Source organism: Catharus ustulatus, chromosome 23, assembly GCF_009819885.2.
Source record: "Catharus ustulatus isolate bCatUst1 chromosome 23, bCatUst1.pri.v2, whole genome shotgun sequence".
In the NCBI taxonomy this organism is placed as follows: domain Eukaryota; kingdom Metazoa; phylum Chordata; class Aves; order Passeriformes; family Turdidae; genus Catharus; species Catharus ustulatus.
The window spans coordinates 989,557-1,013,981 of record NC_046243.1 but is presented as its reverse complement, the minus strand read 5'-3'; the positions used below and the strand labels follow the sequence as shown (position 1 = coordinate 1,013,981).

Below are 24,425 nucleotides of genomic sequence, written 5' to 3'. Positions count from 1 at the left end.
GGGACAGGGGGGCTGCTGGGGGTCCCCACATTGAGTGGGGAGGGGTCTTGGGGAGCCCCAGGGATCCCAGTGCAATCTTGGGGAGGGGTCCGTGCTGCTCCTCGGGATTCGTTTTTTCAGCAGCATCGTTGTGAGGAATTTTGGGGAGGGGGCACAGGGGTGCTTTAATGTGAAGGTGCTTGAACCGGGACAAGGCAAACGAGCAGCTGACCCCTCCCCTCTCCCTCCAAACCCCCTCCCCAACTCCGACCCCACCGCCCCCTCCCCAAGGATCCTCCCTGAGATCAAACAGCGACACTCGCGGGTGACACCAGGGACACAAACCCAGCGCGATCCTGGCACCCCGAACATCCAAACCTGGGGGGTGAGGAGGGGGCGAACCCGCTCCGAGGAGCTCGGGGGGGCTCCGGGGGGCTCTGGGGAGCGCTGGGGAGGTGAGGAGAGGAGAGGGGGCTCAGTTTTTCCGTAGCTACTGAAGACTTGGAGGTATTCCGGGAGCCGGGCGCTCCCGCTGTGTTTTCCATGCAGCATCCAAAGGTCGGGGAAGGTGGGCAAGGCTCAGATCTTGCTGTTCTCCAGGTGAGAATCGATGTGTTTGACCAGCGCATCGTCCGGGTAGCCGATGGGGAAGGCGAGCTGGCACAGGGGGCAGCTCCGCACCTCCGAATCCACCGTCTCCAGCAGCAGCTGCCGGGGGAAGGGGCACAGAGGCTGCTGAGATCGGTCACCCCTCCCCAAAACCCCCCCAGGCCCCCCTCCAGTGACAAACGGGGAAACTGAGGCACGGTGCCTCGCTCCCCGCTTGTTGGGGAGGGTGAGACAGGGAAATTTTATCACTGATTGCCTGGAAAAAGGTTTTGGTAAAAGATTTTGGGAAAAGATTTTGAGAATAAGGGAGCTATAAACGAGATTGGAATGAAAACCATCTTGAAACAGGAAAATCTTATAAATGTGATTGCCTGATAAAAGGTTTTGGTAAAAGATTTTGGGAAAAGGTTTTGAGAATATGGGAGCTATAAACGAGATTGAAATGAAAACCATCTTAGGGATAGCAAATCTTAGTTACTAAATAACTAGAAAACAATAAAGTAGCCAGATAAAAGTAATCCCCTCTAATTGAATAATTCCTTCTGCTTGCAGACAGGTCCAAGGTTTAGAGAAGACCCTGCTGGATTGGCAGAAGGGGTCCAAAGAGAAATTTTTAGGGTTTAAAGAGTAACACAGGATGGAGGGATTTTTATAGGCTGTATGTAAATGTTACAGGATTTGCATCTTGTGTTAGATTGGTTAGTGAAAATTAGAATATTCAATACAAGATTTATTGTATCGTAACGGGACCTCGCTCTCTGAACTCTTTCTCCTACCTCTCTTAGTTCTTTTTTTTAACCTCTCTGAGCTCTTTCTCTTACCTCTCTCACCTCTTTCTCTTACCTCTCTCAGCTCTTTTTTACCACCCTCTTACCTCTCTTAGCTCTTTTTTTCACCACCCTCTCACCTCTTTCTCTCACCCCCACTCTCTCTGCCCTGCTCCGAGCAGCTCCAGGCAGGTCCCTTTTGCAATAAACACAAATTCCCAGTCCTGCCTTTAGAGATCTCTCCATCCATCCCTGCTCACCATCACCTCCTACACCCCTGATCCTTTTTTGGGGGTTCCCCTCCATCCTCTTTCACCCTCAGAGAAGATTTTGGAGGGGTTCCTTCTTGCATTGATAAAACCGGGACTGGGGGTGCCACCTCCTACACCCCCGATCTTTTTTTTGGGGTTCCTCTCCATCCACCCCCACCCTTGGAGGAGATTTTGGAGGGGCTCCTTCTTACATTGATGGAAGACCAGGACTGGGGGTGTCACCTCCTACACCCCTGATCTTTTTTTGGGGTTCCCCTCCATCCTCCCCCACCCTCAGAGAAGATTTTGGGGTTGCTCCTCCTTACATTGATGGAAGGCCAGGACTGGGGATGCTCTGCCCTGCTCACCATCACCTATTACATCCCCTGATCTTTTTGTGGGCTATTTCCCTCCATCCTCTCCCACCCTCAGAGAAGATTTTGGGATGCTCCTTATTACATTGATGGAAGGCCAGGACTGGGAGTGTCACCTCCTACATCCCTGATCTTTTTTTGGGGGCTCCCCTCCATCCTCTTCCACCCTCAGGGAAGATTTTGGGATTCTCCTCCTTACATTGATGGAAAACCGGGACTGGGGGTTCCACCTCCTACACCCCCTGATTTTTTTGGGGTTCCCCTCCATCCTCCCCCACCCTCAGAGAAGATTTTGGGGGTGCTCCTCCTTACATTGATGGAAGGCCAGGACTGGGCGTGCTCAGCCCTGGCATAAGCAGCCGCGGTTCTGTTCAGGGCATCTCCGTCGGGCACGGGGAATCCGGCACAGAACGAAGCGCAGCGAATGGCCCCGGCCTCGGGGCTGGGCGGGCTGGGCAGCGCCCACTCCTCCTCATCGGACGATTGCTTCTCGAAGCGAACGTGCTCCTCGAAAGGTTCGTGAGCGCTCAGAGGAGCCCCGGCGCCCCCTCCCAAATAAACCTCGCCGTAGGGTCGGTGCTTGGGCAGCGTGGAGGCCTCGGGCTGCAGCCAGAGCGAGCGGCTCTGCTGGTACAGAGCCACGTTGGTCACCTCGGAGTAACTGCGGCGACCTTGGAAGCCGGCCTTGATGTGGCGGCTGGAGGGTTTGGCGTAAGGCAGCTCCATCCTCTCGCCGGGCAGGCGGTGCGGGGATGCCGAGGTGGGAGACGGGCAGGGAGGAGGTGGCGGAGCTGGCGAGCGGCGCTGCTGGGCTGGCGACTGGCTGGGGGGGGCACGGGCGAGCGGCGCTGCTGGGCTGGCGACTGGCAAGGGCCGGGGGCTGGCGAGCGGCGCTGCTGGGCTGGAGATTGGCTCGGGGGGCCCGGAGAGCGGCGCTGGACGGCGGGGGATTGGCACTGCGGGCGGCCCGGGGCAACCGGGGATGGGCACTGAGGGGCGGGCGAGCGGCGCTGCTGGGCTGGCGAGTGGCACTGCGAGAGTGGCGAGTGGCACTGGGACAGTGGCGAGTGGCACTGGGACAGTGGCGAGTGGCACTGGGACAGCGGAGAGTGGCACTGGGACAGCGGAGAGTGGCACTGGGACAGCGGAGAGTGGCGCTGGCCTGGCACGGGATAAAGAGGGGATTATACAGGGAAAAGGTTCTGGGTTAGAGGGGAGGGTTGGGGGATGTGGGGGGAGAATGGGGGGGATGGAATGGGGGAAGGAATGGGGGAAATTAAATGGGGGAAATGAAATGTGGGGGATGGAATGGGGGGATGAAATGGGGAGTGAAATGTGGGGGAAGAAATGTGGGGGATGAAATGGGGGAAATGAAATGGGGGAAATGAAATGGGGGAATGAAATGGGGGAATGGAATAGGGGAAATAACGTGGGAAATGAAATGGGAAATGAAATGTGGGGAATGGAATGTGGGGGGATAATGTGTGGGGTGGAATGGGGGGAATGGAATGGGGGGAATTAAATGTGTGAATGAAATGGGGGGAATGAAATGGGGAATGAATCGGGGGAATGGAATGGGGGGGGATAATATGGGGGATGAAATGTGTGAATGAAATGTGTGAAATGAAATGTGGGAATGAAATGGGGGAAATGAATGGGGGGGAATGAATGAGGGGAATGAATGAGGGGAATGGAATGGGGGAAATGGAATGGGGGGAATGGAATGGGGGAAATGAAATGGGGGAATGAATCGGGGAATGGAATGGGGGGGATAATATGGGGGATGAAATGTGTGAATGAAATGTGTGAAATGAAATGTGGGAATGAAATGGGAGAAATGAAATGGGGGAAATAACGTGGGAAATGTGGGAAAGGAAATGTGGGAAATAATGTGGGAAATGTGGGGATCCCCGGAGGGATGGGAGAATCTGGAGGGGGATGCAGCCAGGGATGGATTCTCCCAGGTATGAATATTTTGGGATGGGACCCTCCCAGGTATGAATATTTTGGGATGGGACCCTCCCAGGTATGAATATTTCAGGATGGGACACTCCCAGGGATGGATATTTTGGGATAGGACCCTCCCAGGTATGAATATTTTGGGATAGGACATTCCCAGGGATGGATATTTTGGGATGGAACCCCAGGTATGAATATTTCAGGATGGGACTCCCCCAGGCTCTCACACACCCACCCGGGGCCGCCTCCCCTCCATGTGGGACCCTCCCAGACCCGACCACCCCTGAGCTCCCCCCCAGGCACAGCTGGAGCCCCCCACCCCCGTTTCCCGTTGTTGGAGCCCCCCACCCCCTTTTCCCGTTGTTGGAGCCCCCCATTCCCCCCTCACCGCCGTTGGGGCTCTTTTCCTGCAGCAGCTCCCGCAGGATCTGGCTCTGCAGGGAGCTCAGGTTCCGCAGCCGGCACAGCTCCTCCGTCAGCTCCGTGTACGCCAGAGCCAGGTTTACCCTGGGGAAAGGGAACCGGGATGGTGGGCAGGGATCAGATCCCTCAGTATGGATTAAATCCCTCAGTATGGATTAAATCCTCCAGCAGGGATCAAATCCTTCAGCAGGGATTAAATCCTTCAACAGAGATTAAATCCTTCAACAGGGATCCGTGGGCAGGGATCAGATCCCTCAGGATGGATTAAATCCCTCAGTATGGATTAAATCTCTCAGTATGGATTAAATCCCTCAGTATGGATTAAATCCTTCAGCAGGGATCAAATCCTTCAGGATGGATCAAATCCCTCAGTATGGATTAAATCCTTCAGCAGGAATCAGATCCTTCAGGATGGATTAAATCCCTCAGTATGGATTAAATCCTTCAGCAAGGGATCCGTGGGCAGGGATCAGATCCTTCAGTATGGATCAAATCCCTCAGTATGGATTAAATCCCTCAGTATGGATTAAATCCCTCAGCAGGGATCAAATCCTTCAGCTGGGGTTAAATCCTTCAGTATGGATTAAATCCCTCAGCAAGGGATCTGTGAGCAGGGATCCGTGAGCAGGGATTAAATCCTTCAGGATGGATTAAATCCTTCAGTATTAATTAAATCCTTCAGCAGGGATCAAATCCTTCAGCAGGGATTAAATCCTTCAACAGGGATCCGTGGGCAGGGATCAGATCCCTTGGGATGGATTAAATCCCTCAACTCAGGTTAAATCCTTCAGCAGGGATCAAATCCTTCTGCAGGGATTAAATCCCTCGGGATGGATTGAATCCTTCAGCAGGGATCCATGAGCAGGGATCAAACCCTGTTCCACCCCTCAGGAGGAGTTAAATCTTTCAGTATGGATTAAATCCTTCAGTATGGATTAAATCCTTCAGTATGGATTAAATCCTTCAGCAGGGATCAAATCCTTCAGCAGAGATCAAACCCTGTTCCACCTCTCAGGAGGGGTTAAATCCCTTAGCTAGGGTTAAATCCTTCAGCAGAGATCAAATCCTATTCTACCCCTCAGCAGGGGTTAAATCCCTCAGTATGGATTAAATCCCTCAATATGGATTATATCCTTCAGATGGGGTTAAATCCTTCAGCAGGGATCCTTCAGCAGGGATCAAATCCCTCGGGATGGATTAAATCCTTCCCTCAGTATGGATTAAATCTCTCAGTATGGATTAAATCCTTCAATCGAGGTTAAATCCTTCAGCAGGGATTGAATCCCTCAGTATGGATTAAATCCTTCAGCAGAGATTAAATCCGTCAACCGGGGTTAAATCCCTCAGTATGGATTAAATCCTTCAGTATGGATTAAATCTCTCAGTATGGATTAAATCTCTCAGTATGGATTAAATCCTTCAATCGAGGTCAAATCCTTCAGTAGGGTTTGACCTCCCTGCTGCATTTTTTTTTTGTTTCATTTTGCTTTGTTTGCTTTGCTTTGCTTTGTTTTATTTTTTTTTTTTCAGTAAATACAACTAAATCAGGTTTAGTTCCCCTGCCTGGATGGAGCTTCCATCATTCCCCCAGCAAATTCCGAATTAAATAATAACCCAGTGTTTAAAATAAAAAATAAATCCAGCTCAGGGTGTCCAAAATCCCCTCTCCCCACCCAGATCCAGGGGACAATTCCCGAGGGGACACGGTGGCTCTGGGGGTGACACAGCCCCGCTGTCCCCTCCCAGAACCAGCTCAAACCGAACCAAACCCACTTTTGGAACCCAAAATGGAAAAGTTTGGGGTGTTTTGACTCCTGGCGCTCGGAATCGCCGCCAGAATCATCAATTCTGCCCCAAATCGGGGTCGCGTTCCCAGCCCGGATTGTCGGAGCTGTCGCGACATCGCGGTGACAACGCCGAGAGCCCCGGGGCACAGAGGGAGGGTGGGAAAGGAGAAAAGTGAGGGGAAAATGAGGGAAAAGAGGGAGAGAATAGAGAGATAAAAATAATTATAATAATTAAAATAATGGGTGAAGAGAAAGAGCAAAAGGAGGAAAGGAAAAGAATGGAAAGGAGGAGAAGGAGGAGAAAAGTGAGGAAAAAATGAGAGGGAAAAGAGGGAGAGAATAGAGAGATAAAAATAATTATAATAATTTAAAAATAGGTGAAGAGGAAGAGCAAAAGGAGGGAGAAGAAAAGATGGAAAGGAGGAGAAGGAAGAAAAAAAAAGGAAAAGGAGGAAAAGGAGGAAAAGGAAGAAAAGGAAAATAAAAGGAAAAGGAAAAGGAAAAGGAAAAGGAAAAGGAAAAGGAAAAGGAAAAGGAAAAGGAAAAGGAAAAGGAAAAAGGAAAAGGAAAAGGAAAAGGAAAAGGAGGAATAGAAGGAAAAGAAGATAAATAATTAGAATGAGGAAAAGAAATAGAATGAGGAAAAATAAGGAAAAGGAGGGAAAAGAGGAAAAGGAGGAAAAGAAAGAAAAAAGGGAAATAATTAGAATGAGGAAAAGGAGGGAAAGGAAGAAAAAGAAAAGGAGGAAAAGAAGGAAAAGAAAGAAAAGGAGGGGAAAGGAAAAGAATGAAAAGGAGGAAAAGGAGGGAAAGGAAAAGGAAAAGAAGGAAAAGAAGAGGGAGTAAGAAAAACAAGGAAATGATTAGAATGAGGAAAAGAAACAGAATGAGGAAAAAGAAGGAAAAGGCAGAAAAGGAAGAAAAAGAAAAGGAAAAGGGGAAAAGAACGAGAAGAGGAAAAGAAAGAAAAGAAGGAAAAGGAGGAAAAGAAAGAAAAAAGGGAAATAATTAGAGTGAGGAAAAGAAGGAAAAGGAAGAAAAAGAAAAGGAAAAGGAGGAAAAGAAAGAGAGGGAGCCGGGAGGAGGGAGTGCAAGAGGGAATTAAAAAAAAAATTAAAAAATTTTAAAAAGTCTAAACCTCAGAAAAAAAAAAAACAAAAACAAAAAGGAAGAAAAAAAGAAAATTAAAAAAAAGAGGAAGCTCGGGACGCGGGGGGACCCCGCCCCACGCACACCGCAGCAGAAAATCACCGGGAGATGGAAAACGCCGATAAGGCGATTTTCACACCCCAAAAAGAATAAAAAAAAAGAAAAAACCAGCGGCGGAGAGAAGCAGGTGACAAAAAAAAAGCTGAATCGGCAAGAAAGAGCGCGGAGGGAAAAGCGGTGCCCGGGGAGGGGTGAGGAGCCAACCCTGCCTCGGTTTCCCCATCAATTTGGGTTTTAAAATAAAGATTTTGGGGGGTTTGGGGTTTGTTAAAGGAGATATTCGGGAGTTTTAATTAAACTCTCGGTTTCCTCATGCCAGGGTGGCCAATTTGGGCTTGAAAATAAAGATTTTGGGGGATTGTTAATGGAGATGTTTGGGAGTTTTAATTTCCGTGGAGGGAGAGGGGGGGGGGGACGATCTGGGGGAGGGGATTTAATGGGGATAAAGGGGATTTAATGGGAATAAAGGGAAATTAATGGGAATAAAGGGGATTTCATGGGAATAAAGGGGATTTAATGGGAATAAAGGGATTTAATGGGAATAGAGGGAATTTAATGGGAATAAATGGAATTAACAGGGGGAAGGGAGGAACAGCGTCACCACCTCAGTGTCACCCTTGGGGGTTCAAGGAGACAGGGGACACTGCCACCACCTCGGTGACACCGTGAGCCCTTGGAGATTTGGGGTCTGGGGACACTGCCACCACCTCGGTGACACTTTCAGGGGTTTCAGGGGTCAGGGGACACTGTCACCACCCCGGTGCCACCTTTGGGGTTTCAGGGGTCTGCCCACGGCTCTGTCTCCCCTCAGCTCTCCCAGGATTTGGATGTTTTGACTCAAAGCCCCAAATCTGTGAGTTCCAAGTGCCCGTCCCAGCACCCCAAGGGTTGGGGCCGCTCGGTGCCACTCGGTGCCACCCAGAGACCCTCGGTGCCACCCTCGGTGCCACCCTCGGTGCCGCTCGCTGGCAGCCGCGAGCCGTCGGTGCCCTCTGGAGGCAGCGCCGAGCGGGTACCGGCACCGGGACAGTGCAGGGACACCGGGAATGGGACAGTGCAGGGACACCGGGAATGGGACAATGCATGGACACCGGGAATGGGGCATCGGGAATGGGAGCACCGGGAATGGGACACCGGGAATGAGACACCGGGAATGGGACAATGCATGGACACCGGCACCGGGACAGTGCAGGGACACCGGGAATGGGACACCGGGAACAGGACACTGGGAATGGGACACTGGGAATGGGTCACTGGGAATGGGGCACCAGGAATGGGGCACTGGGAATGGGGCACCGGGAATGGGACACAGGGAATGGGACACAGGGAATGGGACACAGGGAATGGGGCACCGGGAATGGGACACCAGGAATGGGACACCAGGCACCGGGAATGGGGCACGGGGACAATGCAGGGCATCCAGTACTGGGCACCAGCTACCAGGCACCAGGACAGCACTTGGCAGCGGGCACCGGCACTGGGAACCGGGAACCGGGCACTGGGAACTGGGACAATGCAGGGGACTGGGAACTGGACACTGGGAACTGGGAACCGCGCACCAGACACTGGGAACCAGGAACCGGGCACTGGGACAACGCAGGGCACCGGGCACCGGGCACCGGGCACCCCGTGCCCATTCAGCTCCAAGCCCCCGGGGCTCTTGGGTGATTTTGGGGTGCGGGACCCCCCCAGTGCAGCCCTTCCATACAGGGAACCCCCCCAGGATCCCGTGCCAGGTGTGGGTGACCCCGTCGTGCCCCACAGACGGTCCCCGGTGTCCCCAACCCCTCCCTGCCTGCTCGGGCCCTCCCAGTCCCTCCCAGTTCCCTCCCAGTACTTACTGGTCATCGCCCACCTTCTTCACCCAGGCCATGTCCCGCTCCGACTGCTCCTGGGGACAGCAGAGCCTCGATCAGCACCGGGACCCCCACCCTGGGTATGGGGGGGTCCCACGGGGTCAAACACTGCTCCCAGACACCCCTCAGCACCGAGACCCCCACCCTGGGTATGGGGGGTCCTTTGGGGTCAGACTCTGCTCCCAGAATCCCTCAGCACCCAAACCCCACAGCCCGAGGATGGGAAGGGGTCTTATGGGGTCAGACCCTGCTCCCAGAACCCTTCAGCACCCAAACCCCACTCACTGGGTGTGGGGGGGTCCTGTGGGTCAGACCCTGCCCCTTTCCTGCTCCCAGAACTGCTCAGAATCCAAACCCTACACCTGAAAATAGGGGGGGGGGGGGGTTTCTGGGGGGTCAGGCCCTGCTCCCAGAACCCCTCAGCATCCAAATCCCGCACCCTGAGAATATGGGGAGGGGTCCTGTGGGGTCAGACCCTGCCCTGTTCCTGTTCCCAATGGGATCAGACCCCTCAACACCCAAACCCCACACCCTGAGAATAGGAGGGACCTGTGAGGTCAGACCCTGCCCCATTCCTGCTCCCAGAACTGCTCAGAATCCAAACCCCACACCCTGAAAATAGGGGGGTGTCCTGTGGGGTCAGACTCTCCCTGTTCCGGCTCCCAGAACCCTTCAGCACCCAAACCCCACTCACTGGGAATAGGGGGGTCCTGTGGGGTCAGACCCTGCCCCATTCCTGCTCCCAGAACTGCTCAGAATCCAAACCTACACCCTGAAAATAGGGGGGGCTTCTGTGGGGTCAGACTCTCCCTGTTCCGACTCCCAGAGCTCCTCAGCACCCAAACCCCACACCCCGAGGATGGGGAGGGGTCCTGTGGGGTCAGACCCTGCTCCCAGAACCTCTCAGCACCCAAATCCCACACCCTGAGAATATGGGGAGGGGTCCTGTGGGGTCAGACCCTGCTCCCAGACACCTCTCAGCCCCCAAACCCCCCTCCCCCCATCCCGTGGCCGCCCCCAGCCCCGTCCCTGCCCCTCACCTGCTCCCGGCTGTCCTGCAGGTGCTTCAGCTCCTGCTGCAGCCTCTCGCACTCGGCCTTGAGCTGCTCCTCGCGGTGCTGGGCGCGCTGGTTCTCCTGGCGCGCCGCCTCCAGCTCGGCCTCCAGCCCGCGGCTCTGCCAGCCCGCGGCTCGCTCCAGCACTGCGGGAACGGCCCGGGTCAGACCCCAGCTCCGGGGTACGGGGGAGAGGAGGGGCGGGAGGGGCGGGGAGGGGTGGGGAGGGGGCACAGAGAGGTGGAGAGGGGGCTGCTCACCGTGGCTCAGGCCGGGGTTGGGGAGGGGGCTCAGGGGTGGGGAGGGGGCACAGAAAGGTGGGGAGGGGGCACAGAGGGTTGGGGAGGGGGCTCAGAGGGATGGGGAGGGGGCACAGAGGGTTGGGGAGGGGGCTCAGAGGGGTGGGGAGGGGGCACAGAAAGGTGGGGAGGGGGCACAGAGGGTTGGGGAGGGGGCTCAGAGGGATGGGGAGGGGGCACAGAGGGTTGGGGAGGGGGCTCAGAGGGATGGAAAGGGGGCTCAGAGGGATGGGGAGGGGGCACAGAAAGGTGGGGAGGGGGCTCAGAGGGTTGGGGAGGGGGCACAGAGGGATGAGGAGGGGGCGCTCACCGTGGCTCAGGCCGGGGTTGGGGAGGGGGCTCAGAGGGATGGGGAGGGGTGCACAGGGGGCTCAGAGGGATGAGGAGGGGGTGTCTCACCGTGGCTCAGGCCGGGGTTGGGGTGCAGGGGGCGCACAGGGATGAGGAGGGGTTGTCTCACCGTGGCTCAGGCCGGGGTTGGGGAGGGGGCTCAGAGGGGGTTCAGAGGGTTGGGGAGGGGGCGCACAGGGATGAGGAGGGGGCGCACGGGGATGAGGAGGGGGCGCACAGGGATGGGGAGGGGGCGCTCACCGTGGCTCAGGCCGGGGTTGGGGAGGGGGCGCTCACCGTGGCTCAGGCCGGGGTTGGGGAGGGGGCTCTCACCGTGGCTCAGGCCGGGGTTGGGGTGCAGGGGGCACACAGGGATGAGGAGGGGGTGTCTCACCGTGGCTCAGGCCGGGGTTGGGGTGCAGGGGGCTCACAGGGATGGGGAGGGGGCGCACAGGGATGGGGAGGGGGCGCTCACCGTGGCTCAGGCCGTGGGTTGGGGAGGGGGCTCAGAAGGATGGGGAGGGGGCGCACAGGGGGCACACAGGGATGGGGAGGGGGTGTCTCACCGTGGCTCAGGCCGGGGTTGGGGTGCAGGGCCATGAAAGGCACGTCCGGGGAGCCCAGCCCGGGGAAGGCGCCGCTGTCGCGCTGCCGCAGCTGCTGCTCCAAGCTCCGGATGCGGCTCAGGTGCGTCTCCACCAGCGCCCGCTGCGGGGGGAGGGGACAGCGCTGAGACCCTCCTCGGGGCTGTCCTGCACCCCCAGAGCGAACACACCCTGATTTTGGGATGTGGTGACAGTGGCATGGCAGGAGTGACATCCCCTGGATGCCAGGACAGCAGAGCCGGGATCATCTTTTGGGAAGATTTGATAAATCTGAGAGTCCTTAAAACCCCCAATGCGGCCAAAACTCCCCAAACCCTGTCCCCCCCAAGGATGGGGACACCCCGGGCTGTGGTGGGGGAGGGAAGGGGACCCTGCTGTCCCCCGGTGGTGGCTGTCACCCACCATCTCTCCCAGCTCGGTCTCCAGGTCCGCCTTCTCCACGCACAGCTTCTCGTACGCCTGGATCATCTCCTCCAGCTGCTCCTCCCGCTCTTTGCTCTTCTGCAGCTGCCGTGGGGTGGGGAGGGAATGGAGGTGATTTGGGGGTGTCTGAATGGCTCGGAGACCCCCCAAACTCACCCCCAAACCCCCCGTCCCCGCTCACCTCGTGCTGGAACTGGTTGAGCTGCTGCTGCAGCGACGCCTTCTCGCTCTTGAGCAGCGAGTTCTCCTTGGCCTCGTAGAGGGAGAAGATGTGCTCCTCTCCGAACTCACCGATCAGGGGGTGCTGCGGCCGCGGGGGAGGCGGTCAGAGGGGTCCCCCCTGCCCCACGCACCCCCCGGGGCTCCCCTGGCCCCCCTCACCTTGACCTCGTACATCTTGAGGCGGCGCTTGAGGGTGGAGTCTCCCTCTCCAGCCCGTCAGGCGGTTCTTGATGTCGTCGTAGGCGGTGATGAGGGCGAAGTGCGAGGCCGAGCACATCTCCCCCGACAGGTCGGTGTTGGGGCTGTCCAGCCAGTCCTCGTCCGGCCCCAGCGCCTCCTGCGTCAGGATGCTGATGTCGTCCTCGAACATGGAGTCCATGTCCTGCCTGCGGGGACAGCGAGGGGACACCGGGAGCTCGGTGACAATGCCAGGAAGTGCCACCATCCTGCCTGCGGGGACAGAGCCGTGTGGGGACACTGAGGTGGGACACCGGGAGCTCAGTGACAATGCCAGGAGCTGCCACCATCCTGCCTGCGGGGACAGCGTGGGGACACCAGGATGGGACAGGGGGAGCTCAGTGACAATCCCAGGAGATGCCACCAGCAACGGTTCCAACCCCGTGGTGTCCCCTGGAGTGACAAAGGGACGCTCCTGCCTGGGGACAGTGTGGGGACACTGGGTGGGACAAGGGGAGCTCAGTGACAATGCCAGGAGCTGCCACCATCCTGCCTGCGGGGACAGTGTGGGGACACCGGGATGGGGCAGGGGGAGCTCAGTTCCAACCCCGTGCTGTCCCCTGGGGTGACAAAGGGGCGCTCCTGCCTGCGGGGACAGCGTGGGGACATCGGAATGGAGCAGGGGGAGCTCAGTGACAATGCCAGGAGCTGCCACCATCCTGCCTGCGGGGACAGCGTGGGGACACCAGGATGGGACAGGGGGAGCTCAGTGACAATGCCAGGAGCTGCCACCAGCAGCTGTTCCAACCCCACGGTGTTCCCTGGGATGACAAAGGGACGCTCCTGCCTGCGGGGACAGCGTGGGGACACCGGGGTGGGACGGGGGGTCTGGGGGAGCTCAGTGACAACCCCAGGAGATGCCACCATCCTGCCTGCGGGGACAGTGTGGGGACAATGAGGTGGGACAGGGGGAGCTCAGTGACAATGCCAGGAGGTGCCACCAGCAGCGGTTCCAACCCCGCTGGGTGACAAAGGGACACTCCTGCCTGCGGGGACAGTGTGGGGACAATGAGGTGGGACAGGAGGAGCTCAGTGACAATGCCAGGAGATGCCACCATCCTGCCTGCGAGGACAGCGTGGGGACACCAGGATGGGGCAGGGGGAGCTCAGTGACAATCCCAGGAGGTGCCACCAGCAGAGGTTCCAACCCCGCTGGGGTGACAAAGGGACGCTCCTGCCTGCGGGGACAGTGTGGGGACAATGAGGTGGGACAGGGGGAGCCCAGTGACAATGCCAGGAGCTGCCACCAGCAGCGGTTCCAACCTCGCTGGGTGACAAAGGGACGCTCCTGCCTGCGGGGACAGCGTGGGGACACCGGGGTGGGACAGGGGGAGCTCAGTGACAATGCCAGGAGCTGCCACCAGCAGCGGTTCCAACCCCGCGCTGTCCCCCGGGGTGACAAAGGGACACCGGCCACGCGCTCTGTCCCCACAGGGGGACACAGAACTCCTGACACCCCCTCAGCCTCCATCAGGACGAGGGTGGGAGCAGCGAGCATCCCCGGCAGAGCCCCCCAGGGTGGGCTGGGGGTGACACGGTGACTTTCCCCACGTCCCCTGGGGGGGAACGAGCACCAGAAATAGCGTCCGGTGCCGCTCCTCGCTCCCGCGCCGCACGCGAGCTCCTTCCCGGCCTCCCACGCCTCTCGCAGCCGTGCCCTAAATTCTGGAGCTGCCACTCACCCCCCCCCTCGCCATCCCCCACCCCTCACGGGAGCCACCTGGCCCCTGGCATTGTCCCCAAGCCCTCCCGGGGGTCCCCACCCCGCTCTGTCCTGGCTTTGGGGTGGCCGAGGCTCCTCCGGAGCTTCCGGGGCGTTTCCCGGTGGGAAAAGCGCTTCAAAGCAGCGCAGCCCGCTCTGTCCTTGTGTCCCTCTGTCCCTGTGTCCCCCTGTCCCCCTGTCCCTTGTCCTCTGTCCCCTGTCCCCTGTCCCAGCCGGGGACCCCGCGGGCAGCGGGGTGGAGCAGCCCCGGAGGCTGGGCAGACATCTGGCAGCCACGGCCGCACAAATAATTGATGGCACGGAGCTGGCAGAGGGAGGAGAGATCCGCAGGGTGACGGGGAGGGGACAGCAAAGGCTCCTGGAGCCGCTGGGGACAGCGCGGCCACCCCTCCCTGCCGGGAGTCCCGTGGGCACCTGGGGGCTGTGACAACGTCCGAGAATAAATAAATCATGGACAGACCCCCCCCGGCACTGTGACCCCTCCGGGGGTTTTAAATCAACCCCAGGGCGGTGACAGAGGGGACAAAGCTGTGCTCGGGCAGGGCGGGCACTGCCATCACCCCCTGGGGAAACTGAGGCACCCCAAAGCCAGGATGAGACCCCCAAACTCTGCTGAACACCCCCAAATTAAAATCCCCGAAGCTCTGGGTGGAGACACCGTGGTGACAGCGCCGTGTTTGTCCCCAAGGCCCAGCTGTGTGTCCCCAAGGCCGTGCCTCAGTTTCCCCACCTTGCAGCGGGCCCCAGGCGTGGGCGAAGCGGCGCGGGCTGGGCAGGGCTGCGGGCGGGGACAGGCGTGTCACACGTGTCACAGGCGTGTCACAGGCGTGTCACAGGCGTGTCACACGTGTCACAGGCGGGTCTCGGGTGCGGGAGCTCCGGACATCGGCGGGGACAGGGTCGGAGCTGCTCTCATCGGGTTCCGGGCAGGGTCCCCGCGGTGCCGCCGGTCCCTCCTCGAGGCCTGCGAATAAAATTTAAATTTAAATAGAATTTGAAAAAAAAGGAAAAATGGAGCTGCCCGGGAGTGGGGCACTGCGGGAGAGGGACGGGGAGTGGGGATGGGGATGGGAAACAGGGAATGGAGATGGGAAATGGGAAATGGGAATGGGGATGGAATGGGGATGGGGATGGGAATGGGGATGGGAAATGGGAAATGGGATGGGGATGGGGAATGGGAATGTGGATGGGAAATGGGAATGGGAAATGTGGATGGGGATGGAATGAGGATGGGGGTGAGCTGTAGGTGCTGCCGGGCCACTGGCTGGGTTGGAGACAGGATTTCTCCCCCCAAAAAACCCTTTTGTGGGTCGGGAGGATGCACTGGGTGAGACCCGGCCTAGGGCAGCCCCCCCTGCCCGACCCTCAGTGACCACGGCAGGGACGAGCCCCCCCCTCATTGCTGGGACCCCCCGAGCTCTGTCCCGGTCCTGAGGGGCTGGGGGGGCCGGGGGAGGGGCTGGGGGCACCGCCAGGGCCACGGGAGAGCGCAGCGGGCACGGAACCGGCGGGGAACCGAGCGAGAACCGGAGGGAACCGAGCGAGGACCGGCGGGGGAAGGGACCGGGCCCGGTGAGCACGGCCGGGGGTCGCAGCAGGGTGAGGGGGGGGGTCCGGCCTGCGGCGGCCCCGGAGCCTCCGGGAAAGCGTCCCCGAACGCCCCCGGGCCCGGCCGGTGCCGCCCCCACCCCCAGAGCCCGGGCCGGGGTCGCAGGGCGGGGGGAAGGGGACGGAAACGCAGGAGGGGTCCGGGGCGGAGCCGGACGGGAGGAGGATGAGGATGGAGATGGGGATGGGGATGGGGATGGGGATGGGGATGGGGATGGGATGGAGATGAGGATGGAGCCGGGGATGAGGATGAGGATGGAGCAGGGAATGAGGATGGAGCAGGGATGAGGATGAGGATGGAGAGGGGATGGGGATGGAAGCGGGATGGAAGCGGGATGGAAATGGGAACGGAACAGGGATGGGGATGAAGATGCGAAACAAACCGGGATGGAGACGGGAATGAGGATGGGGATGGGGCTGGGATGGGATGAGGATGAGGACGAAGCAGGGATGGTGAAAGCGGAGGGTTGGGGAGATGGAGCCGGGGCCAGGGCTGGGGTCGCGCTGAGGCGGGAGGGGACAGGCCCGGTGGCGCGGGGACAGCCAGCTCTGTCCCCCCCGGCCCCTCCCGCTGCCCCCCGGCCCAGGCCCCGCTCTCACCGGCGCTGCTGCTGCGCTGCGGCGGCGCCCGCCGGGATGGATGCGGCTCCGTCCCCGCCCCGCCGGGTCCCGCCGCCGTTCCCGGTCCCCGCCGCAGCCCCGGCCCCGCCGCCGTTTTCTTCCGCTCCGGAGACACCGAGAAACCACGTGGGCACCGGGAGGCCGCCAGCCCCTCCCCCGCCACGCGCCGGGGCCGCCCCCGGGGCTGTGACCCCCCCCCGGCCCCATCTCCGGGGCACGGCCGCTCCCGGGATGCTCCGGGGGGGACACAAGGGATGGTCCTGGGGGGGGACACAGGGATGGTCCGGGGGGACAAGGGATGGTGCGGGGGACACAAGGGATGATTTGGGGGGGACAAGGGATGGTGGGGGGGACACAAGGGATGGTCCAGGGGGGACACAAGGGATGATCTGGGGGGCACACAGGGATGGTCCGGGGGGACACAAGGGATGGTCCAGGGGGGACACAAGGGATGATCCTGGGGGGACACAAGGGATGGTCCTGGGGGGACACAAGGGATGATTTGGGGGGGGCACAAGGGATGATTTGGGGGGGACACAGGGATGCACCCCGACCCTCACACCCCTCCCGTGCCCCCGGAGCCCCCCAGGGTCGGGGGGTTTCTCCCTCCATGCCGGGGGGCATCGCGGAGCTGCAACCCCTGGGATCCTGCCCCCGCCCCAAACTCCCCCCCTTTCCCTTTTTTCCCGAACATTTTATTCCCTGAATTGTTCCCGGAGCTGCTTCCATTATGGAATTACATCTCTGCCCTGCGCTGGGTTATTAATAGCTGCTCTCCTTTCGCCGCGGCTGCCGGGGGCTCCGGGGGACACACCCGGGGGGGGGCGCTGCCAGCCTGGTGCCCGAGAGTCCCGGGTCCTGGGATGGCACGGGTGGACCCTGGGATGGCACGGGTGGACCCTGGGATGGCACGGATGGGTCCTGGGATGGCACGGATGGGTCCTGGGGTGGCACGGATGGACCCTGGGGTGGCACGGATGGACCCTGGGGTGGCACAGATGGGTCCTGGGATGGAGAGAGCCTGGGATGGCACGGATGAGTCCTGGGGTAGCACGGATGGGTCCTGGGGTGGCACGGATGGATCCATGGCATGGACAGACCCTGGCATGGCACGGACCCCTTGGAGACCCCTGGAGGGGGTCACTGCCAGCCTGGTGCACACAGAACCTCAGGAAAAACCCTGGGATGGCACAGATGGACTCTGGGATGGCACGATGGATCCATGGCATGGACAGAGCCTGGGATGGCACGGATGGATCCTGGGATGGCACGGATGGATCCTGGGATGGCACAGATGGATCCATGGCACAGACAGATCCCTGAGGACTCCCAGGGGGTGTCACTGCCAGCCTGGTGCCCATAGAACCTCAAGAAAAACCCTGGAATAGCACAGATGGATCCACAGCATGGACAGACCCACACATGGACACATCCACGGCTCTGAGTGACCCTGGTGGCACAAAAATTCCAGCCAGGGCCTCATCCCAGCTCAGCAGAGGGGTTGGGAGAGGGGAGCAGAGCCCCAGGAATGGGGGACCCCAACATCCCTGGAGGAGCTGGGGGTTAAAGAACAGCCCCAGGGATGGGGAATCTGCAGGATCCCGACATTCCAAATATTCCTGGAGAAGTTGGGGGGGAAAGAACAATCCCAGATGGGAGAATCTATGGAACCTCAACATTCCAAACATCCCTGGAGGAGTTGGGGGGGAAAGAGCAGCCCCAGGGATGTGAGACCTCAATATTCCAAACATCCCTGGAGGAGCTGGAAATTAAAGAGCAACCCCAGGGATGGGGGAATCTGTGGAACCCCAACATTCCAAACATTCTGAGAGGAACTGGGGGTTAAAGAACAACCCCAGGAATGTGGGACCCCAAACATCCCTGGAGGAGCTGGCGGGGGAGGAGCAGCCCCAGGGATGGGGAATCTGTGGAACCCCGACATTCCAAATATTCCTGGAGGAGCTGGGGGTTAAAGAGCAGCCCCAGGGATTGGGAACCAGGGGGGATTTGTGGGACCCCAATATTCCAAACATCCCTGGAGGAGCTGGAAATTAAAGAGCAACCCCAGGGATGGGGAATCTGTGGAACCCAAACATTCCAAATATTCCTGGAGGAGTTGGGGGGGAAAGAGTAGCCCCAGGGATGTGAGACCTCAATATTCCAAACATTCCTGGAGGAGCTGGAAATTAAAGAGCAACCCCAGGGATGGGGGAATCTGTGGAACCCCAACATTCCAAATATTCCTGGTGGAGCTGGGGGTTAAAGAGTTACCCCAGGGATGGGGAATCTGTGGGACCACAACATTCCAAACATTCCTGGAGGAGTTGGAAATTAAAGAGCAGCCCCAGGGATGGGAATCTGCAGGATCCCAACATTCCAAATATTCTGATAGGAGCTGGGGGGGAAAAAGCAACCCCAGGGATGGGCACTGGAGGAAATCCTGCAGCAAAATCCGAGCTGGGAGCACGGAGAATTCCCGGTCCTGACCATGGCTGGTGTCACGACAGAGGAAAAGAAATCGCTGAAAAATCAATTTTAGGATTTTTAGCTTCAAACTGGGAGCACCCACGGGATTCCCAATCCGGATTTCTTTTCCTGGTGCTCTGTTCAGTGCTGGGATATCCTGGATATTTATCTGGAGTGCTGGAAATTCCAGGAAATTCCCAAAGGAGCTGAAAACCAGGCCTGGAATATTTTGGGAAGTGATGCCAACGCTGGAATTTCCAGCAGGGAAATAAAATCCTTTGGAATGTCAAAGTCGGGTGGGACAGCACAGGAAGGGCAGGCGGGATCCGCAGGGATTTGCCGCAAACACCAAAAAAAAATTAAAATAAAATCAAATCAAATCCCCAGCGGCTCCTCCGGAGGATTTGCCGCAAAGAGCTTTGAAGTGCAAATGAAGGATTTCCGTCAGGTCGGGAGTTAATTCGGAATAAGAAAAACATCCCGGGGATGGGTTTTCTGTGAATCCCCATGGGGACATCAGGGAGTGAAAGGGGAGCACCGGGAACCCAAACTTTTCCCTTTTTTTTTCCCTCCTTTTTTCCCCTTTTCCCTCTTTTCCCCATTTTCCCCCTTTTTTTTTCCTTTTTCTCCTCTTTTTTCCCCTTTTCCTCCTTTTTTCCCCTCCTTTTCCCTCCTTTTCCCCCCCCTTTTTTCCCCCTTTTTTCCCTTTTCCCAGAGACCATCAGGGTCGGGAATGAAAGATCCCAGGTTAATCCCGGGAATATTGGGATGTCCCCAGGGCAGGGTGGTGGCACTGGTGACACAGGTGACAGCGTTGTCACCTCCAGGGTTCCACAAATCCACTTATGATTCATTTTTTCCAAGGAAATTCAGAATTTCCTTCTCTTTTAGAGGTAACTGAGACCATCAGGGTCGGGAAGTGAAGATCCGGGTTAATCCCGGGAATATTTGGGATGTCCCCAGGGCAGGGTGGTGGCACAGGTGGCCCTGGTGACAGCGCTGTCCCCTCCCCGGGAGCTCCCGGCGCGTTCCCCGCCCGCGGCGGCTCCCGGGAAATGAAACAGCAGGGAAAAAAAATAATAAAATAAAATAAAAACTAAAAAAACCAAAATAAAATAAAATAAAATAAATAAAATAAAATAAAATAAAATAAAATAAAATAAAATAAAATAAAGTAAAATAAAATAAAAATAAAATAGAAGAAATAAAGACTCTGGAATAGTTTTTATTTTTTATTTTATTTATTTTTTTTTGCACTACTCTCAGTGTTTGCTCTGCGCTGCCTCAGCCGGGAACTGGAACTGGGCAATGGCCACCAGGGGCTGAAATGGCCACTGGACATCAGAAATGGCCACCAGAACCTGAAATGGCCACTGGACATCAGAACTGGCCATCAGAATCTGAAATGGCCACCAGGACTGGGCAATGGTCACCAGGGGCTGAAATGGCCACTGGACATCAGAAATGGTCACTAGAACCTGAACTGGCCACCTGGAATGGCCACCAGGACCTGAAATGGCCACCAGAACTGGTCAATGGTCACCAGAACCTAAACTGGCCACCAGAACTGGCCACTGGACATCAGAACTGGCCAGCAGAGCCAGAACTGGCCAATGGTCACCAGGATCAGAACCAGAAATGGCCACCAGAATCTGAAATGGCCACCAGGATCAGAACTGGCTACCAGGACCCGAAATGGCCAATGGCCACCAGAACTGGTCACTAGAACCTGAACTGGACACCAGAACTGTTCAGTGGCCACCAGAACCAGAACTGGTCACCAGAACTGGCCAATGGCCACCAGGATCAGTACTGGCCAATGGCCACCAGAACCTGAAAGGGTCACCTGGAATGGCCACCAGGACCTGAACTGGCTACCAGGACCTGAACTGGCTACCAGAACTGGCCAATGGCCACCAGAACTGGCCACCAGAACTGGCCACTGGACATCAGAACTGGCCACCAGGACCTGAACTGGCCACCAGAACTGGTCAATGGCCACCAGAACCTAAACTGGCCACTAGAAATGGTCACCAGAATCAGAGCTGGCTACCAGAACTGCCCAGTGGCCACCAGAACTGGTCATTGGTCACCAGAACTGGGCACTGGTCACCAGAACTGGCCACCAGAACTGACCCGTGGCCACCAGGATCAGAACTGGACTCTGGTCACTGGAATCAGAGCCAGAACTGGCCACAAAAATCAGAACTGGCCACTTGGAACTGTTCAGTGGCCACCAGAACCAGAATGGACCTGTGGCCACCAGAACTGGTCAATGGTCACCAAAACCAGAACCAGAACTGCCCCATGACCACCAAAACTGACCCGTGGCCACCAGAACTGGTAATTGGCCACCAGAACCAGAACTGCTCAGTGGCCACCAGAATTTCTCAGTGGCCACCAAAACTGACCCGTGGCCACCAGAACTGACCTGTGGCCACCAGAATTTCTCAGTGGCCACCAGAACTGACCTGTGGCCACCAGAATTTCTCAGTGGTCACCAGAATCAGAAGTGCCCCATGGCCACCAAAATGGACCTGTGGCCACCACAGAACCAGAATCAGAACTGCTCAGTGGCCACCAGAATTTCTCAGTGGCCACCAAAACTGACCTGTGGTCACCAGAACTGCCCCATGGCCACCAAAACTGACCTGTGGCCACCAGAATTTCTCAGTGGCCACCAGAATTTCTCAGTGGCCACCAGAATTTCTTAGTGGCCACCAAAACTGCCCCATGGCCACCAGAATTTCTCAGTGGCCACCAGAATCGGCCCCGTGGCCCCTCCTGCCCAGGAGCGCCTTTATTGATTGATTTCTTCTTTTTTTTCTTTTTCTTTTTTAATAATTTTTTTTAAAAAATTTTACTTTTTTTTTTTTGAGTTTTGATTTTTTGCTGCAGCTTCGGGAAAGGAAAAAAATTCTGTTTTTGGGGGGGATTTTTGGGGTTTTTTTTGGGGTGGTTTCTGTCAATTTTGGGTTTTTTGGGATTTTTTTCTTTTTTTTTGAGGGTGGTTTCTGCCAGTTTTGGGATTTTTGGAATTTTTTAGGTGATTTCTGTCAATTTTGGGTTTTTTTGGGGGGTGATTTTGGGTTTTTTTTCCTTTTTTGGGGGGTGGTTTCTGCCAGTTTTGGGATTTTTTGATTTTTGGGGTTTTTTTGGGGTGGTTTCTGTCAATATTTTGGGATTTTTTTGAGTTTTCTGTCAATTTTGGGATTTTTTTAGGATTTTTGGGTGGTTTTTGGTTTTTTGGGGCAGTTCCTGTCAGTTCTGGTTGGTTTTTGGGTTATTTTTGGGTTTTTTGGGTTTTTAAAGGCACATTTTTGATACCCTGTATGAGCTGGGGCAGCAGGAGGGGAAAGGGAAAAAGGAGGAAAAATGGGGGATTAAAAATAAAAATGAAATAAAAAATAAAATAAAATAAAATATAAAATTAGTTAAAATAAAATAAAATAAAATAAAAAAAAAGAAATAAAATAAACAAAACCAAAATAAAGTAAAATATAGAATAAAGTAAAATATAAAATCAATTAAAATAAAATTTAAAAATAAAATAAAAGATAAAAGAACATAAAACAAAACAAAATATAAACAAAATAAAAATAAAATAAAATAAAATAATAAATTAAAATAGAATAAAAAACAATAAAATAAAAAATAAAATAACACAAACTAAAACAAAATAAAATAAAGCAAAACACAATAAAATAAATAGAATAAAATAGAATGAAATAAAATAAAACAGTAATTTAATAAAACAAAATAGAATACAATAAAATAAAAATAAAAATAAAATAAAATAAATTGATGGTGGTGGGAAAGAAAAAAAATTAAAAGAAAGGAAATGGGAAAAAAATGAAGGGGAGGTGGAAAAATTGAAATAAATGGAAAATTTTAAAAGGAAAAATAAATAAGAAAAATGGGGGAAGGAGAAAAGGGGAGAAAAATGGGAAAAATTTTAAATTAATAGAAAAAACCAGAAAATAACAATAGAAAAATGGAGAAATAAAAGTTAAGAAAATGAAGGGAAAAATGGAATTTAAAAAATTAAAAATAAAATAAAAAAGGGAAAATAAGGGAAATAATGAGGGGAAAAATGAAAATAAAAATCAAAATAAAAATGAAAATAAAGGAATAAAAAATGAAAATAAAAATGAAAATAAAGGAATAAAAAAATGAGAATAAAAGGAATAAAAAATGAAAAGGAATAAAAAAGAAAATAAAGGAACAAAAAAAATAAAATAAAAATAATAAAAAAATGAAAATAAAAATGAAAATAAAGGAATAAAAAATTAAAGGAATAAAAATTAAATTAAACCCAAATCCCCTCCCATTTTTCTGCTCCCCCTCTCCGACCCCTCCAGAGCTGCAAAAGTGAAAATTCCAAATTTCCAAACCCTGAATCTCCTCAAAATAACAAAAAAAATTTTATTTTTCTTTTTTTTTTTTTTCTTGTAACTTGTATCCCCAAAAAAAGAAAATTAAAAATAAAATTCCCAATTTTTTGGCTGGAAATGAACCTAAAATATCCCCAAAAAATAAAAATAAAAATTAAAATTAAACCTAAAATATCCCACAAAATTAAAATTCAAATTCCTAAAATATCCCCCCCCAAAAAAATTAAATTAAAAATAAAAATTAACCTAAAATATCCTCCCAAAAGAAAAAAAAATTAAAAATAAAATTCCCATTTTTTCTGTCTGGAAATGAACCTAAAATACCTCAAAAAATAAAAATAAAAATAAAAATTAAACCTAAAATATCCCACAAAATTAAAATTCAAATTCCTAAAATATCCCCCCAAAAAATAAAATTAAAAATAAAAAATTAACCTAAAATAACCTCCCAAAAGAAAATAAAATTTAAAATAAAATTCTCATTTTTTTTAACCTGGAATTCAATCTAAAATATCAAAAATTAAAATAAAAATTAACCTCAAATATCCCAAAAAACTTAAAAAAAAAAATTCCAAATTTTTGTCTGTAAATGAACCTAAAAATCCCCAAAAAATTAAAAATAAAATTCCTAAAATATCCAAAAAATAAAAATTAAAATTCCTAAAATAACCCCCCCCCCAAAAAAATTAAAAATTACTTAAAATATCCCCCAAAAAATAAAATTAAAAATAAAATTCCCATTTTTTGATTGGAAATTAACCCAAAATATCCCAAAAAAATTAAAAATAAAATTCCTAAAATATCCCCCCAAAAAATAAAATTAAAAATAAAAATTAACCTAAAATATAAAAAAAAAATAAAATTCCCAATTTTTTTTTCTGGAATTCAACCTAAAATACCCCCAAAAAATAATAAAAACTAACCAAAAACATCCCAAAAAATTAAAATTAAAATTCCCAAAATACCCAAAAAATTAAAATTAAAATTCCCAAAATATCCCAAAAAAATTAAAAATAAATTTCCTAAAACACCCCCCAAAAAAATCAAATTAAAAATAAAATTCCCATTTTTTTTTTCTCTTAAATTCAACCTAAAACACCCCAAAAAAATTTAAAAAAAATGAAAATATTGGGGAATGTTTGACACCATTTTATTCATCTTGAACTGCAGTGGAAAAATAGAAACCTTTAACAGCTCCCAACTTTATATATTTCTATTTGATAGAAAT

General features: G+C 53.8%; 1 protein-coding gene across 1 annotated transcript; it reads right to left on the bottom strand.

Annotated features, from left to right (window-relative positions):
• Window positions 1–243: 243 nt before the first annotated feature.
• Window positions 244–15,146, bottom strand: TBKBP1 (TBK1 binding protein 1). The gene is given in 12 exon segments (XM_033079272.1): window positions 244–687; window positions 2,293–2,807; window positions 2,810–3,142; window positions 4,328–4,446; window positions 9,200–9,249; window positions 10,255–10,415; window positions 11,465–11,606; window positions 11,906–12,010; window positions 12,108–12,230; window positions 12,308–12,359; window positions 12,361–12,534; window positions 14,839–15,146. Coding segments are annotated over 11 exon segments (1,896 nt in total). The 5' UTR covers window positions 12,528–12,534; window positions 14,839–15,146; the 3' UTR covers window positions 244–558.
• Window positions 15,147–24,425: the final 9,279 nt, after the last annotated feature.